Genomic DNA, 17072 nt, shown 5'->3' with positions numbered 1-17072 from the left:
ATATATATATATATATACGGAATACGGATGTAGTGATCATTATTTTCTTTACAGGAAAAGACAGCGAGAGGAAGAAATAGAAGCTCAGGAAAAGGCTAAACGCGAGAGGGAGTGGCAGAAAAACTTTGAGGTACTTTGTAAATAGGGAAAAACAATAATTTAATTGTTGAAGTTTAGTTTGTTCATAGTCAGTCTGGTAAGATAGTATTATAGGCCATGCCATTAATTACAATTACAAAGTGCAGCTTGATCTCTGCATAGGTGTGATTCAGTACTGATTAGGTGGTTCATGTATATTGGTTCCAGTGTTTTATTTAGTTTTCATTGCTTATGTTACATGGCTGTAGGCTAAAAATAAATCTGAGGTTAGAAATTTAGGCACAGACTAGTATTTGTTGACAAATTAGAACTCTTCATTAGGACAAGTAAAATATGGCATTTAGAGGGGTAATCCGCTGGCAAACTTTTTTTAAATCAACTGGTGCCAGAAAGTTAATTAGATTTGTAAATTACTTCTATTAAAAAATCTAAATCCTTCCAGTAGTTATTAGCTGCTGAATACTACAGAGGAAATTCTTTTCTTTTTGGAACACAGAGCTCTCTGCTGACATCACGAGCACAGTGCTCTCTGCTGACATCTCTGTCCATTTAAGGAACTGTCCAGAGCAGCATATGTTTGCTATGGGGATTTTCTCCTACTCTGGACAGTTCCGAAAATGGACAGAGATGTCAGCAGAGAGCACTGTGTTCCAAAAAGAAAATAAATTCCTAATAAGTACTGGAAGGATTAAGATGTTTTAATAGAAGTAATTTACAAATCTGTTTAACTTTCTGGCACCAGTTTATTAAAAAAAAGTTTTCCACCGGAGTACCCCTTTAAACTGGTTTACATTGAATTGTGGACTTACTGGGGGAGATTTATCAAAACCAGTGAAGAGAAAAAGCTGACTAGTTGCACATAGCAACCAATAAGATTTATTTTTTTAAAAAGGGCATCTGAAAAGAAGCAATCTGGTTGCTATGGGCAACAACTGGTTAGTTTTTCCTCTCTACAGATTTTAATAAATCTCCCCCGCTGACTGCAGCTTTTACATCACACTATGGATGGACTAACTGCAGTGTGAGGGGGTGTGGCGTGACGTCACGAGTGGGCGTGGTCGACCCCCGCAGCGCGCACACAGCGTCCGGAACTAAATGTTCCAAATACTGGCCAGTGGGCGTTGTCGACCCCCGCAGCGCGTACACAGGGTCCGGAACTAAATGTTCCAAATACTGCCCCTTTAAATGGTTCACACTGTGGTTTGTTAGACTTCCTTAGCTGTTAGCCACTTTAAAACATTTTTATCCGTATTTCTGTTTTGAAAGTAGGAGAGGGGGCAGAGCATGGTAGACTACAAATCTTTCCATAGAGTTTTAATTTAATAACTTCCAGACTGATAAATTTCAATTCCATAGAACAGCATTGATCAGTGTTATTGGCGCTCCATTAGTACAGGCGGCTAAGGCTGCCTGCACTGTTGGAGTTCCGATCAAATGGCGAGGAGGCAGGTAAAGCCATCTTGCCATCCTCTCAGCCATCTTGCCATCCCCTCAGCTGATCGGGCAACAGCTATCATTGTTCTTCCGGGTCATATGACCAATCACGTGGGACGCCAAGCAACCATGTGTATCACATGACCGCAAGCGTACCCACGTGATCGCCAGCCGACAGCCTCCATAGCAACGGCGGTATACAAACACCGCTGCCACCATGGAGATCGCCGGCATAGTCTTGTCCCCGCATATGGATAGTAGATAAGAACCGGCTCACTACTGCATCACACACAGCCCCCTGTGTACAAGCCTATGTGTACTGTATACCTCAATTACTAAAGTGACTATAATGGTGTTCATAATAGTGTACATAGTGTAATAGTAAATATAAACTAACAAAATAAACTATAAAAATATATGAAAATTGTGAAACAAGTGTGAATCAATAAAATAAATGTGGATAACACTAAAAAAGAAAAAGAAACGCTGAAAAAATTGATAAAAAAATTCTTAATAGAAAATAAGAAAAAAGGAAAAAATTTTTTTTTTTAAAAAGGAAAATAAAAATAATATAAAAATATATAATAAAAATCAATTAAATGAAATCCCAACTGGAAAAATGAATAAAATAAACACTGTATTGCAATACATAAACCACCCTGTATAGCAAACCCACTGCTGGTACTGGTATACAATATATTGGATTGTTGAGTTTATGCACTGTATTATTTAAGTATGTAATTGTTGTTAATTGTCAGACTGGGTATATAACCCCAGTCTGTGTGTGGTATCGCTATGCTTGAAAATAGCTCCATTGAGGGGCTGAAACGTCGCACTTTATGACATGTGGAAATAAATAGTTTGTTTTGGATATCCTGTGGAGTGCTGCACCATTTCTGATATACAGTGGGGATCAAAAGTTTGGGCACCCCTGGTAAAAATTTGTATTAATGTGCATAAAGAAGCCAAGGAAAGATGGAAAAATCTCCAAAAGGCATCAAATTACAGATTAGACATTCTTATAATATGTCAACAAAAGTTAGATTTTATTTCCGTCATTTACACTTTCAAAATAACAGAAAACAAAAAAATGGTGTCTGCAAAAGTTTGGGCACCCTGCAGAGTTAATATCTTGTACTGCCCCCATTGGCAAATATCACAGCTTGTAAACGCTTTTTGTAGCCAGCCAAGAGTCTTTCAATTCTTTTTTGAGGTATCTTTGCCCATTCTTCCTTACAAAAGTCTTCCAGTTTTTTGAGATTTCTGGGCTGTCTGTCACGCACTGCTCTTTTAAGGTCTATCCATAGATTTTCAATTATGTTGAGGTCAGGAGATTGTGAAGGCCATGGCAAAACCTTCAGTTTACGCCTCTTGATGTTATCACCCGTGGATTTCGAGGTGTGTTTAGGATCATTATCCATTTGTAGAAGCCATCCTCTCTTTAACTTCAGCTTTTTCACAGATGGCATCAAGTTAGCATCCAAAATTTTCTGAAATTTTATTGAATCTATTTTTCCTTCTACTCGTGAGATGTTCCCTGTGCCACTGGCTGCAATACAACCCCAAAGCATGATTGATCCACCCCCATGCTTAACAGTTGGACAGAGGTTCTTTTCATTAAATTCTGTTCCCCTTCTCCAAACATACCTTTGCTCATTCCGGCCAAAAAGTTCAATTTTAACCTCATCGGTCCACAGAACTTGTTTCCAAAATGCATCAGACTTGTCTATATGTTCATTTACAAAATTGAAATGCTGATTTTTGTGGTGATGACGTAGAAGAGGTTTTCTTCTGATGACTTTTCCATGAAGACCATATTTGTACAAGTATCTCTTTATAGTGGAATAGTGTACCACAACTCCAGTGTCTGCCAGATCTTTCTGGAGGGATTGTCCAGTCAAACGTGGGTTTTGAATTGTTTTTCTCACAATCCTGCGAGCTGTTTTGTCTTATTTTTTTCTTGGTCTTCCAGATCTTGCTTTAACTTCCACTGTTCCCAATGACTGCCATTTCTTCATTACATTCCAAATAGAGGATATTGACATCTGAAAACCATTTGCTATCTTTTTATAGCCTTCTCCAGCTTTGTGAGCGTCAACTATTTTCAGTTTCAGTTTTCTAGACAACTGCTTAGAAGAACCCATGTTGCTGATTGTTGGGGCAAGGTCAGATGAGTCTGGGTATTTAAAACCTTTGATATTGACATCACCTGGTCTTCCCAGATGATGATTGAGAACAATCCATGACACTGGCAGGTCTCAGCTTTGCAAAGGGGGCAGTACAAGATATTAACTCTGCAGGGTGCCCAAACTTTTGCAGACGCCATTTTTTTGTTTTCAGTTATTTTGAAAGTGTAAATGATGGAAATAAAATCTAACTTTCTCTGTCGGCTACATTGGGGGACACAGACCTTGGGTATATGCTGCTGTCTCTAGGAGGCTTGACACTATGGTAACCAAAAAGTCGGCTCCTCCCAGCAGGATATACCCGCCTCCAGGCCACTGAGCTAATCAGTTTTAGCTTAGTGTCTTAAGGAGGTAGACACTGGTCTGGAGTTCTCCAGACCAGGTCTCATATTTTTTAAGTTTAGGGAATGTGTTAGTGCTTTATTCCTTTTTCTTTATGTTTTTAGGTGGGGACTCAGGAACTGCGGTTCACTGTTTCCCCATTGCGAGAGGTGGCAGGCATCTTGGATGTACTGTTAACCCCCTCTCGCCAATGGTCAGTGCTTGGGGTTGTACCTCATGGGTCCGGGTCCCCCTACTTTCCTGTTCGCCTCGCTATGAGCTTGGCTTACTGCAGGTGACAATGCTGACTGAAGACTACATTCTGAAGACTTCTTTAGGTAAGTTCTTCAGCACAGGTGAGTATTTTTTTCTCCTTAGGTCTTGCAACAGCTGGAGACCCCTGTTTTGGACCACTATTCTTCCTGAAGCTGGGGCTGGCCATGTAATAGTTTTATTTTCCCTGCAGGGCGACTGTTTTTTATTATATGGGGGGGCAGTGTGTTCACAGTAGAGGAGAACTTTATCTGGGCAGTCTGTGTGGGAATGTACGCACCGGAGGTTTCTTCCTGCGGACGTGCGCGTCATTTTTACTTTCATTTTCGGCAGCACTTCGCCCGCTCCGTCCCCCGGGTGCATAGGAGTTCACTACAGGCGGCGTGTGCACTCGGGGTTCGGAGCGGGCGCCATTATTAAGTTATTCTGTATTTCTTCGGCGGACGTTAGCTCCGCCCACCAAGCCGCAGAAGCGCTTCAGGAGTGCGAACTGAGCCACCAATCAGCGCTGTGCGCGCGTTCGGGACCATGCAAGGGCCAATCACAGCGCCCTTGCATCTGACCCGGCCCCTTCCTTCTATTGGCCGGCGTCTCTTTCTCTCTCCTCACAGCCCCGGTGCGGAGTTCTCCTCACAGCAGCTGCCTAGGGACACAGACTTGGGTGAGACTGTTCATTTTTTGCTTTGTCCGTGCCCAGAACTGTCCCTCCCTCAAAACAGATATCTGGAGTATTAGTTACTCATTACGCTTGTAAAATCTGCTCTGCAAAAATGCCAGGTTCTGCTGAACCCACTTGTTCTGCCTGCTCCACTGCTCCCCCAGACCCCCCTGCTATTTCTAACCCAGGTGCTCTTTCAGACACGGTGGGTTCGGCCGCCCCTCCAGCCTGGGTTTCCTCCCTCTCTGTCTATATCCTTGGCACAGGCACAGGTCTCCCGTGCTGTGGTGATTGCCCTGGAGAGGTCTACCCTTCACCGGCCCTCTAGAAGGTCCCGTTCCCCTTCTCCCTATGCTTCACACAAGCGTACTAGGGGTGTCTCCTCTGGCTCATCCCTTGAGTCTTCTGGTAGGCATGGGCATTCCACTCGCAGGTCTTGCCCGGCTGCTTCTTCAGGCCACACGCGTCACTCTTCCAGAGGACGTTCCCGTGGTCACCGATCTGGCTCCCCTGAGCCACGTACCCGGTCAGAGTCTCCCTCTTCTAGGGCTGCCTCCACTCGTTCGCACTCTCCTGGAGAACTGGCGGACGAGGTTTCCGATTCGGCATCTGACTCAGAGGACCGTTCGGACTCAGTTGACATGGTGAACTCATTGGTTATTGCCATAAGAGACACCTTTTAACCTAGAGGACCCAGGAACTTCGGACGTAGCTCCAGAAGTATCCTTTCATCGTGCCCGTCCGGGACCCAAAGTGTTCAGCTCTCACGCTGAATTCGATGCCATTCTAGAATCTGCCTGGAAGCACCCTGAGAAGAAGTTTCAGGGACTGAAGAAAGTTCAAGCACGATATCCTTTCGCCAAGGACCTCGTCTCTAAGTTGACTTCCTCCCCGGCGGTGGATCCTCCGGTTTCCCACCTCTCTAAAGCTACTACTCTGCCGCTGGCTGATGCAGCTGCCTTCAAGGATCCAGCAGACAAGAAATATGCCTTTGAAGCAGCGGGTTCCTGCCTTTGCCTCCACCTGGGTGTCAAAGGCCCTTTCGGTTTGGTATTCCCAACTCCGCCAGGGCATTCTTTCGGGATCTCCCCCGGAAGAACTGTCTGCTCTGGCCCTCCAATGTTCCAAGGCTGGAGACTTTCTATGTTCTGCTTCCTTCCACTCAGCTCGCTGTGCTGCCTTTGCCACCGGTAACCTAGTGGCTCTCCGTCGTTCCATTTGGCTTAAAGCATGGAACGCGGATACTGCATCCAAGAAGTCTCTCACCGAGATTCCTTTTGCCGGTTCCCGACTTTTCGGCAAACGCCTGGATGAAATGATCTCTGAGGCGACAGGTGGCAAGAGCTCTTTATTACCTCAAAACAAGTCTAGCACTTCTTTCCGCAGAAAGTCTTCTTCCTTTAGGACTTCTGGCCCCTCTAAAGGGTCCAGCCAGGCGCCTTCGCGTGACAAGAAGGTTCCCTTTTTCCAGGCGCGTCCCTCTTGGAAGTCGGGCACCAACCATTCCGGCCGTTTTGCGGCCAAACCGGGCAACCGCAATCCCACTTCTGCATGAAGGGACGCCTGCAGTTTTTTCTCGGGAGGGAGGTTGCCTCTTGCTCTTTCGAGACGTTTGGACCACGCACATTCAGGACTTCTGGGTCAGGGACGTCCAACGTCAATTTGCCTCCCTTCCGAGGGATCGTTTTTTTTTTTTTTAGTCCCGTGCTCCCCGATTTCCTTCGCTTGCGAAGGAATGTCGGGAGGCTCTTCAGTCCCTTCTTATCCAGGGTGTCATTGTCCCGGTTCCTTCAAAGGAACGTTTTCGGGGTTTCTATTCCAATCTTTTCGTGGTTCCCAAGAAAAGCGGTTCTGTGTGGCCAATCCTGGATATCAAACATCTCAACCAACATCTTCTGATCCGCCATTTCCGAATGGAATCTCTCCGTTCGGTGGTGGCGTCTATGGATCAAGGGGAGTTTCTTTCCTCGGTGGACATCAAGGATGCCTACCTCCACGTTCCAATTTTTCCCGGCCACCAGCGGTACCTCCACTTTGCGGTTCCGGAAGGTCATTATCAATTTGTAGCTCTCCCCTTCGGTCTGGCCACAGCACCACAAGTCTTTACCAAGATTCTGGCGCCCGTGATAGCTCTGTTACGGTCAAGAGGGGTATCAGTGATACCTTACTTGGACGACCTTCTCATCAAGGCTTCCACCAGAGCCCAGGCTCTGGAGAATGTGAGCTTCATTCTTCAGACCCTATGTCGCTTCGGGTGGATGGTCAACTGAGACAAGTCTGTTCTCTCCCCCACCCAGTCTCTGGTCTTCTTGGGGCTTCAATTCGACTCTGACTCTGCTCGGATTCGCCTCCCGCCGGAGAAACGTCTGGCTCTCTTGTCGGGAGTCCGCTCCCTCCGGATACCATCCCCGGTCACCATCCGTACTTTCATGGAAGTCCTGGGTCTGATGGTGGCAGCCATGGAAGCCGTACCCTTTGCCCAGTTTCATTACCGTCCTCTTCAACTGGCGATTCTTGCCCGGTGGGACAGGTCTCCTCTCTCTCTCGATCACAAGATTGTTCTCCCTCTTCGGACCTGTCGGTCTCTGCGCTGGTGGCTCCGCTCCCCCTTCTTCTTCAGGGGCGTTCGTTCCTTCCCCTCCATTGGCAGGTGGTCATGACAGATGCCAGTCTGTCGGACTGGGGGGGTGTTTTCAAGGATCAGACGGTCCAAGGCCTCTGGTCTCCCCCAAGAAGCCCTTCTTTCCATAAACATCCTGGAACTGAGGGCGATATATTTTTGTCTGAAGCATTGGGAGTCCCTGCTTCAGGGCCACCCTGTTCGTGTCCAGTCGGACAACGCCACGGCTGTGGCGTACATCAATCGGCAGGGCGGCACTCGCAGCTCAGCAGCCATGTCCGAGGTGACAAAGATCCTCCTCTGGGCGGAACACGAAGTTCCGGCCATTTCGGCGATTCACATTCCGGGAGTGCTCAACTGGGAAGCGGATAACCTCAGTCGGTCCTCAGCCGACCCCGGAGAGTGGTCTCTTCTTCCGGAGGTGTTCGCACAGATCTGCGACCTCTGGGGGACCCTGGATGTGGATCTCTTCGCGTCTCTACACAACCGGAAAATTCCGACATTTGTGTCAAAGTCCAGGGATCCCCTGGCTCTAGCCGTGGATGCCCTAGTAATTCCGTGGTCGGGCTTTGTCCTGCCCTATCTGTTCCCTCCCCCTCCTTCCCAGGGTTCTGAGGAAGCTCAAGGTGGAAGGAGTCCCCGCCATTCTGGTGGCTCCAGACTGGCCCCGAAGAGCATGGTACGCCGACGTGGTCTGGCTCCTGGACGACCTTCCGTTCCGTCTTCCACTTCGTCCGAACCTACTGTCACAGGGTCCCCTTTGCCACCCCAATTTACAGTCGCTGCATTTAATGGCGTGGCGGTTGAGACCGCGGTTCTAAGGGCCCGCGGTTTCTTTTCCCAGGTAATTCGCACCATGCTTAGGGCTTGCAAGCCCTCCTCTGCGAAAATTTATCACCGTACCTGGCGGTCTTACTTCGTTGGTGCGAAGCTCAGACCTTTTCTCCAGTTACTTTTTACGTTCCCCGTCTCCTCTCGTTTTTGCAGTCGGGGTTGGAACAAGGGCTGGCTCTCAGCTCCCTTACGGGTCAGGTTTCGGCCTTTTCTATTCTCTTTCAGCGTCCTCTTGCTTCCAATTCGCATGTCCGGACCTTCCTTCAGGGCGTGGCACACGCTGTCCCTCCTTACCGGTCCACTTCTCCCCCTTGGGATTTGAACTTAGTTCTAGGCGCTCTCCAAGACACACCTTTTGAACCTCTCAGGGAGGTTCCCCTTCGCCTCGTATCCTGGAAAGTGGCTTTTCTTATCGCCATTACTTCCACTAGGAGAGTATCTGAACTGGCAGCTCTCTCCTGCCGTTCTCCTTTCCTGATATTTCATCAGGACAAGGTTGTTTTCCGGCCAGATCCGTCCTTCTTACCTAAGGTTGTTTCGGCTTTTCATCTCAACGACGACATTGTCCTTCCGTCCTTTTGTCCCGCTCCTTCTCATCCCAGGGAACGCTTACTCCACAAACTGGATGTGGTACGAGCTGTTCGGACTTATCTTTTTGTCACCTTTTCCTTTCGTCAGTACGATTCTTTGTTCGTCCTTACGGAGGGTCGTCGAAAGGGACAGCCTGCTTCAAGGCCACCATTTCTCGGTGGATCCAATCTGCTATTTCGGAAGCTTACCGCTGCAAGGGGAAGATCTCACCCTTCAGGGTTTTGGCTCATTCCACCCGTTCTGTGGGGGCATCCTGGGCTCTTCGAAACAAGGCCTCGCAGATCTGTAAAGCGGCCACCTGGTCGTCTTTGCACACTTTTTCGAGATTCTACCAGGTTCATACCTTCGCATCGGCTGATGCTAGTCTGGGCCGTAAAGTGTTGCAGGCGGCGGTGGTGGTACAGCCAACTGCCTGACCTTTTTTCTCTGCCCACCCAAGGGACGGCTTTGGTACGTCCCAAGGTCTGTGTCCCCCAATGGAGCCGATAGAGAAAAGGAGATTTTTTATACTTACCGTAAAATCTCTTTCTCGAAGGATCCATTGGGGGACACAGCTCCCGCCCTTTTCTGGGGTTCCTATTCGCTTATCTGTCCGAGGGAGTGTTCACTTAATTTTTCTTCTGGTTCTCGGACAGTTCATGGTTTTTTCCTTTGACCTGTCGGTCTCCTCCTATTGCTCTGGGACTAAAACTGATTAGCTCAGTGGCCTGGAGGCGGGTATATCCTGCTGGGAGGAGCCGACTTTTTTTGTTGCCATAGTGTCAAGCCTCCTAGAGACAGCAGCATACACCCATGGTCTGTGTCCCACAATGGAGCCGATAGAGAAAGAGATTTTACGGTAAGTATAAAAAAAATCTCCTTTTTGTTGACATATTATAAGAATGTCTAATCTGTAATTTGATGCCTTTTGGAGATTTTTCTATCTTTCCTTGGCTTCTTTATGCACATTAATACAAATTTTTACCTGGGGTGCCCAAACTTTTGATCCCCCACTGTGTGTGTGTGTGTGTGTGTGTGTGTGTGTGTGTGTATGTATATATATATATATATATATATATATATATATATATATATATATATATATATTGATGTGACAAGTGCATTTTTATGGCCACGCAGGACCATTACAAAAATGAATCAATTAGTGCAAAACATCTTTATAAAAACATAATTTTTCATAGAAAGTGCCCTGTGCAATATTTTAGGGAATATACAGGTATTCTCTTACATTTATTAGTGCAAAAAAATTTGCATATGTACATTAAAACATTAATATTCCCATTAATCGTAAATAGCATGCATCTGTTTCGTCATACATATTCAATCAGATGAGCGGGGGAAATCATATATATATATATATATATATATATATATATATATATATATATTATATAATTATAGGGGTCCGAAAATGGCAGTTAAAAAAAAAATTCTAAATTAGTAAGACATGATGCAAAATACACAAATTGGGTATTGTTTTAATCGTGCTGACCTAAATTATCAGGAGTACGTTAGTTTGATTGTTTTTTTAATTTTTTTCATTTCACCTCACAAATATTTAATTTTTTCCTGTTTTGGAGTACCGTATATACTCGAGTATAAGCCGACCCGAGTATAAGCCGAGACCCCTAATTTCAACCCAAAATCCCAGGAAAAGTTATTGACTCGAGTATAAGCCTAGGGTGGGAAATACCTCATCCCCCCCCTGTCATCATCCAGACCCGTCATTAACATCCTCATCATCCCCTTGTCATCATCCCACACATCCCCCCTTCATCATCCCCTTGTCATCATCCCACACATCCCCTTATCATCCCACACATCCCCCCTTCATCATCCCCTTGTCATCATCCCACACATCCCCCCTTCATCATCCCCTTGTCATCATCCCACACATCCCCTTATCCCACACATCCCCCCTTCATCATCCCCTTGTCATCATCCCACACATCCCCTTATCCCACACATCCCCCCTTCATCATCCCCTTGTCATCATCCCACACATCCCCCCTTCATCATCCCCTTGTCATCATCCCACACATCCCCTTATCCCACACATCCCCCCTTCATCATCCCCTTGTCATCATCCCACACATCCCCCCTTCATCATCCCCTTGTCATCATCCCACACATCCCCTTATCATCCCACACATCCCCCCTTCATCATCCCCTTGTAATCATCCCACACCCCCCCTTCATCATCCCCCCCCCTTCATCATCCCCCCCCCCCCCCCCCCTTCATCATCCTCTTCTCATCATTCGCCCTCAGTGGTCTTCAACCTGCGGACCTCCAGAGGTTTCAAAACTACAACTCCCAGCAAGCCCGGGCAGCCATCGGCTGTCCGGGCTTGCTGGGAGTTGTAGTTTTGAAACCTCCGGAGGTCCGCAGGTTGAAGACCACTGCGGCCTTCAACCTGCGGACCTCCAGAGGTTTCAAAACTACAACTCCCAGCAAGCCCGGGCAGCCATCGGCTGTCCGGGCTTGCTGGGAGTTGTAGTTTTGAAACCTCCGGAGGTCCGCAGGTTGAAGACCACTGCGGCCTTCAACATGCGGACCTCCAGAGGTTTCAAAACTACAACTCCCAGCAAGCCCGGGCAGCCATCGGCTGTCCGGGCTTGCTGGGAGTTGTAGTTTTGAAACCTCCGGAGGTCCGCAGGTTGAAGACCACTGCGGCCTTCAACATCATCCAGCCCCCTCTCACCCCCTTTAGTTCTGAGTACTCACCTCCGCTCGGCGCTGGTCCGGTCCTGCAGGGCTGTCCGGTAAGGAGGTGGTCCGGTGAGGAGGTGGTCCGGGCTGCTATCTTCACCGGGGGCGCCTCTTCTCCGTGCTTCCGGCCCGGAATAGAGCCGTTGCCTTGACAACGACGTATCTGCGTCGTTGTCAAGGCAACGTGACTATTCTGAGGCCGGGCCCGAAGCGCTTAGAAGAGGCCTCCCCGGTGAAGATAGCAGCCCGGACCACCTCCTCACCGGACCACCTCCTCACCGGACAGTCCTGCAGCACCGGACCAGCGCCGAGCGGAGGTGAGTACTGTATAGAACTAAAGGGGGTGAGAGGGGGCTGGATGATGTTGAGGGCCGCAGTGGTCTTCAACCTGCGGACCTCCGGAGGTTTCAAAACTACAACTCCCAGCAAGCCCGGACAGCCGATGGCTGCCCGGGCTTGCTGGGAGTTGTAGTTTTGAAACCTCTGGAGGTCCGCAGGTTGAAGACCACTGCGGGTGGGGGAGTTCACTCGAGTATAAGCCGAGGGGGGTGTTTTCAGCACGAAAAATCGTGCTGAAAAACTCGGCCTATACTCGAGTATATACGGTATATGTTATGGAAAAATGAAGACATTACAAAGTCGATCTTGCAACAAAAAAAAAACAAGCCCTTTTATCGGTGTGTAGGTGAAAATTTTTTATGGCTATTAAAGGGTGAGGAGGAAAAAAAACTAAAGGGCAACAACGAAAATTGTCCTGGTTCTTAAGGGGTTAAAAACCAAAGCATTACATTAGTGATAACTTTCTTAGCTAATCAGAAAAGGTATGCTTGCAACTTTTGAAAGCACATAGGGCCCTTCATGAGGTTGGAGAGGAGAGCACAATGTGTAGAAGATGTTATACCAGTGTTTCCCAACCAGGGGCCTCATGCTGTTGCAAAACTACAACTCCCAGCATGCCCGGACAGCCTTTGGCTGTCCGGGCATGCTGGGAGTTGTAGTTTTGCAACAGCTGGAGGCATCCTGGTTGGGAAACACTGTGTTATACCAAGAGGGCAGGGTATATACAGTAATGAAGATAAGCATTTTGAGTGCAGTAGTCAATTCACATAGCTGGAAAGATTGTGTTTAAAGCAACTGCCTAGACAGTCTTTTTATGTACAGTATAATTCCAAAACTGAATAGTCTGTTTAGCTCTGACATTATTTATTTGAATTGCAATAACGGATGACACTTATATTCATGGGCACTATGATGAAAGTAGGAGCCTGAGGCCGTTCCCTTGAATGTTCTTGCAACTAATCATAGACTTTATTACAGTTAGTCCTACTGAACAGTTTGTATTACAATATCAATAATTGTTAATATTAAGAAATAAACAGTACAAAAGATCTCTATTTATTCTGATCCTCTATCTACCTTTTTATCCTGTGAGTAGTTATGTAAATCTTTCCTGCTTGTTAAGAAAATCACTGCAAACTATAGTTTGCAAAACCGAAATTGCCACAGACACGTGTGTATGTTTGTATATATATATATATATATATATGTGTGTGTGTGTGTGTGTGTGTATGTATATATATGTATATATTTATATTTTATATTATTTTTTTGAGGGGGATTTAAAATGTGTATGTCGCCTATGACACTGGCTTTGGAGGAGTTGTATTACCAGAGCATAAATGTGTCAGAAAAATTTGAGGAAACTCAACAACTCTGTGAAAATAATGTCTCTTTGATGGTTGAATGACAAACTCTCTGGATGTAAAAGCAGCTTCATGTCATCCAACTTTCCTAGATTCCTGAATAGCAAATCTGCCAGTCACTGCATAGCAAGCTAAATTTACCTTTCTGGATTGGAAAATTGTTAACCAGCTTTCCCAGAAATAGATATAACTAAGAGACAGCTGCAGAGAATGACCACTAAGGTGTTCTGTATATTTCCATTTGCTAATTCTGACCTAGATGCTAATCCTCCTTATGTGTATTTTTAGGAAAGCCGAGACGGGCGCGTTGACAGTTGGAGAAATTTCCAAGGCAAAAAAACGAAAAAGGAAAAGAAAGCGCGGACATTTTTAAAACCACCAAAAGTGAAGATGGAGCAGAGAGAGTGATGTCCCCACAGTGGATGCTTGTCACTTCATTATGAACTTCATTTATGAACAGCATTGTCATCTTCTTAGTATCTATTTCACTTGACATCTGCCTGGGGAGTAGTTACTATATCCTAACTTGTGTTTTGGACTGTTTCTTCTCCACTTTTTTCATTTTTTTTTTCCTGTTGGGGAATATTATAATTTAATGTTTTGTATATGAGTTAATTTACCTGGTTATATAGTACACATGAAAAAAACAGAAAGTACAGTTAAGTATGCAGCATCTTACAGTGCAATACTGTAATCCATGAACAAGCATTGTGGTGTAGCAGGGATTTTCATGAAATGCTGGCTTGCCATTAACCTTCAGGAAATTGTCTTGTATGTGATAGATACATAGCACATCTCTTATTGGCTTGTAGAAGATGAAGAAATAAGTGACTAGCGTGAGGTTAGTCATTGGCTGTGTAATACTCCAATTCTGCCCCTTTATCAATATGTAAAGAGCTGCAATATGTTAAATACTGGAATAGGACTCCATGTTATTGCAAGTCTAACTGCTATCAGAACCTGATACATGTGTATTATTCTAATAAATCATGGATATACATGGTGTGTCCAAGATTGATTCAAATTTTTTTCTTTTTTGCTATACTGTTAGGCATATACATATAAAGGTGTTTTTTTTAGTAAAAATAAAATAAATAAAAATAAAGCTTTATGCTCATAATGAAAAGTTTAGCAATTTCCTAACATACCTTAGTTTCATACCATATTGGCTGGCAGTGAACATAAAGAGGTGGCAAATCTGTACATTCCTAGTCCTGCTTTTAGCTGGTGGGATAAAATTGTATCCAGTCTAAACAATGGCATGTGAGCTACAGTATACCTTAAAGGCAGCACAAGTATCTGATAGTTGACAAATGTCAGGTATAGGAGGACTATTCCCATACACATTAACCCTTTTACTGCAAAGAATGTAAAGCATGTAAAATACTGCTGCAGTATGAAACTAAGCTCCCAAAGTAGATCTCTGCACTCTTAGGCTGGTGACATATGCAGCGGGGGGGGGGGGGGGGGGGGGGGGGGGGTGGGTTATCAAAACCTTGTGCAGATGAACCGTGGAGAAGTTGCCCAGCAAAAGCTGGAATCTGATTGGTTGCTATGGACAACTGCTCCACTCTGTTCCTCTGCACAGGTCTTGACAAATATTCCACAGCATTTTTGGGAAAGCTACCACTGCCGTTTTAAAGGCAGTTTTTTTTTATCCAAACCCAGAAGATAATCCAGCATGAAGATGTAAGTGAAGATATATGGGCCCAAATGTATCAAAAACTAATTGTTGACCACATAAACCAATCACTGCTTTGTTTTCAGCTGACCTGGGATTGGTTGTTATGGGCAAAACCAGACAGTATTGGTTTCAGACAGACTGATAAATCTGGGTCATGGTCTAACTAAAGATGGGAGGAGGAATATATGACAGTCTGCAGCACATGGAGGTAGCAGTCTCTTTAACCCCTCCAATTCTTATCTTGGACATTGTGAAAAAAGTGTACTTTTACCATTTGGGGTCTGTGTGGGTGGTCCATATTTGCACTGTGGTATATCTCCTTGCTTTATGCATGGTTCTGGTCATCTTTCTATCTATGCTATTTTTGCATACTTTGATTGTTGCTTGATTCTGTCATATTTGTCCCTAGATGAACTACGTTATTGCCATATTAATCAAGGGGGGAAATGCGTAAGGATATTTATTGTTATTGAATAGACAGGAATTGTCTGAAACACCTGGGTATGATAGGGCATGATACCCATCTTAATTGCTTTTGTCAGATACCCTATATTGCGAAAAGTTTGAGTTTCTTTACTTCTTGCACATTGTCTTATTTTTTTTAACTGCATATTTCTTAATACCTAATAAATGTTATGTTTTAATAGCTTTTTCTGTAACTCAGTAGTAGAATCTGTTCCATACTACCATGTCATTTGCCTTCTGTTGCAAGGGGTATATTACCATATCTAGAGAAATGGAAAAACTCAGAAAATGTAAAGAAACCCACATTGCTAACTCCTCCCTGTCCTGGAGTGGAAGCCTGCATCCCTCTTAAAGGGGTACTCCACCCCTAGACATCTTATCCCCTATCCAAAGGATAGGGGATAAGATGTCTGATTGCGGAGGGTCCCGCCGCTGGGGATCCCCGCATTCTACCATGCGGCACCCACCTGTAATGGCTTCCGGAACCGCTGGAGGCCCTCAGGCTAATACCATCCCGACCACAGGGACTTAAGATCGTGACGTCACGACTCTGCCCCCGTGTGACGTCACACCACGCCCCCTCCCATAGACTTGCATTGAGGGGGCGGGTGTGACGTCACACGGGGGCGGAGTTGTGATGTCACGATCTAACGTCCCCTTGGTCAGGATGGTATTAGCCTGAGGGCCTCCAGCGGTTCCGAAAGCCGTTACAGGTGGGTGCCGCATGGTAGAATGCGGGGGTCCCCAGCGGCGGGACCCCCGCGATCAGACATCTTATCCCCTATCCTTTGGATAGGGGATAAGATGTCTAGGGGTGGAGTACCCCTTTAATAACACTAAAGTTGTGGGCACAGTGCATGTATACATAAGTGCCTTTTTGCCATTAAGAAACATACTACATGTCTTATAGCATGAGAGAAAAGGGGTAAAAACATTAGGGTTGTGATGTGCCCTAGCGAAAATGCCCAGTTTCTCCTATTAATATGGTGTAAATTAAGTAGATGGTTTGTAGGCATGAATGGGATACAACCTCTGAATTTTTTCAACCACTCAGTTTGGGTAGCATTGGAGCTATATGTTGATATTGGTAATTCATTTTTTGGGGGGCATTCTCAGACATAAACTTAAACGTATGAGTCATCCAATGTACAGTAGGTACCCTGCTGGCTGCTGGATCTGTAACTGGGACTTGGGCAGGGACAGTTGCTTTAAGGGGGGGGGGGGATTATTATGACACAGATTACACATTTCGAGAGCTTGTGCTCTTTATCAAGTCATCGAGATAATGAGAGCACAAGTTCTCAAAATGCGTTGTCTGTATTATGATAAAGCCTTTTATTTTTAATAACAGTATCCGCGGTTGCTCCCTATCACTGGTATGGTAGAACCTTTTCTTCTTTGTACAGACACTCTTGCGATCCTTAGTTTTAAACACTCGAGAAATGACACTGCTACAATGTAAAGTTAGGAGTTATACAAGCTGTGAATTCATAA

The 17072-nt window shown here is 45.5% G+C and overlaps 1 protein-coding gene across 1 annotated transcript in view; it reads left to right on the top strand.

Annotated features, from left to right (window-relative positions):
* The window catches only part of DNAJC8 (DnaJ heat shock protein family (Hsp40) member C8), a 57147-nt gene extending 42257 nt beyond the window's left edge, over positions 1-14890 (top strand). Inside the window, exons 8-9 of the mRNA XM_056557297.1 lie at positions 55-130; positions 13718-14890. Of these exons, the coding sequence (XP_056413272.1) occupies positions 55-130; positions 13718-13837 (196 nt within the window). The 3' untranslated portion in view covers positions 13838-14890. The remainder of the gene's footprint in view (positions 1-54; positions 131-13717) is intronic.
* Positions 14891-17072: the final 2182 nt, after the last annotated feature.

This window comes from Hyla sarda, chromosome 2 (assembly GCF_029499605.1).
Source record: "Hyla sarda isolate aHylSar1 chromosome 2, aHylSar1.hap1, whole genome shotgun sequence".
Classification (NCBI taxonomy): domain Eukaryota; kingdom Metazoa; phylum Chordata; class Amphibia; order Anura; family Hylidae; genus Hyla; species Hyla sarda.
Note: the sequence above shows the minus strand (reverse complement) of the source record. Positions and strands in the feature narration are given on the sequence as shown.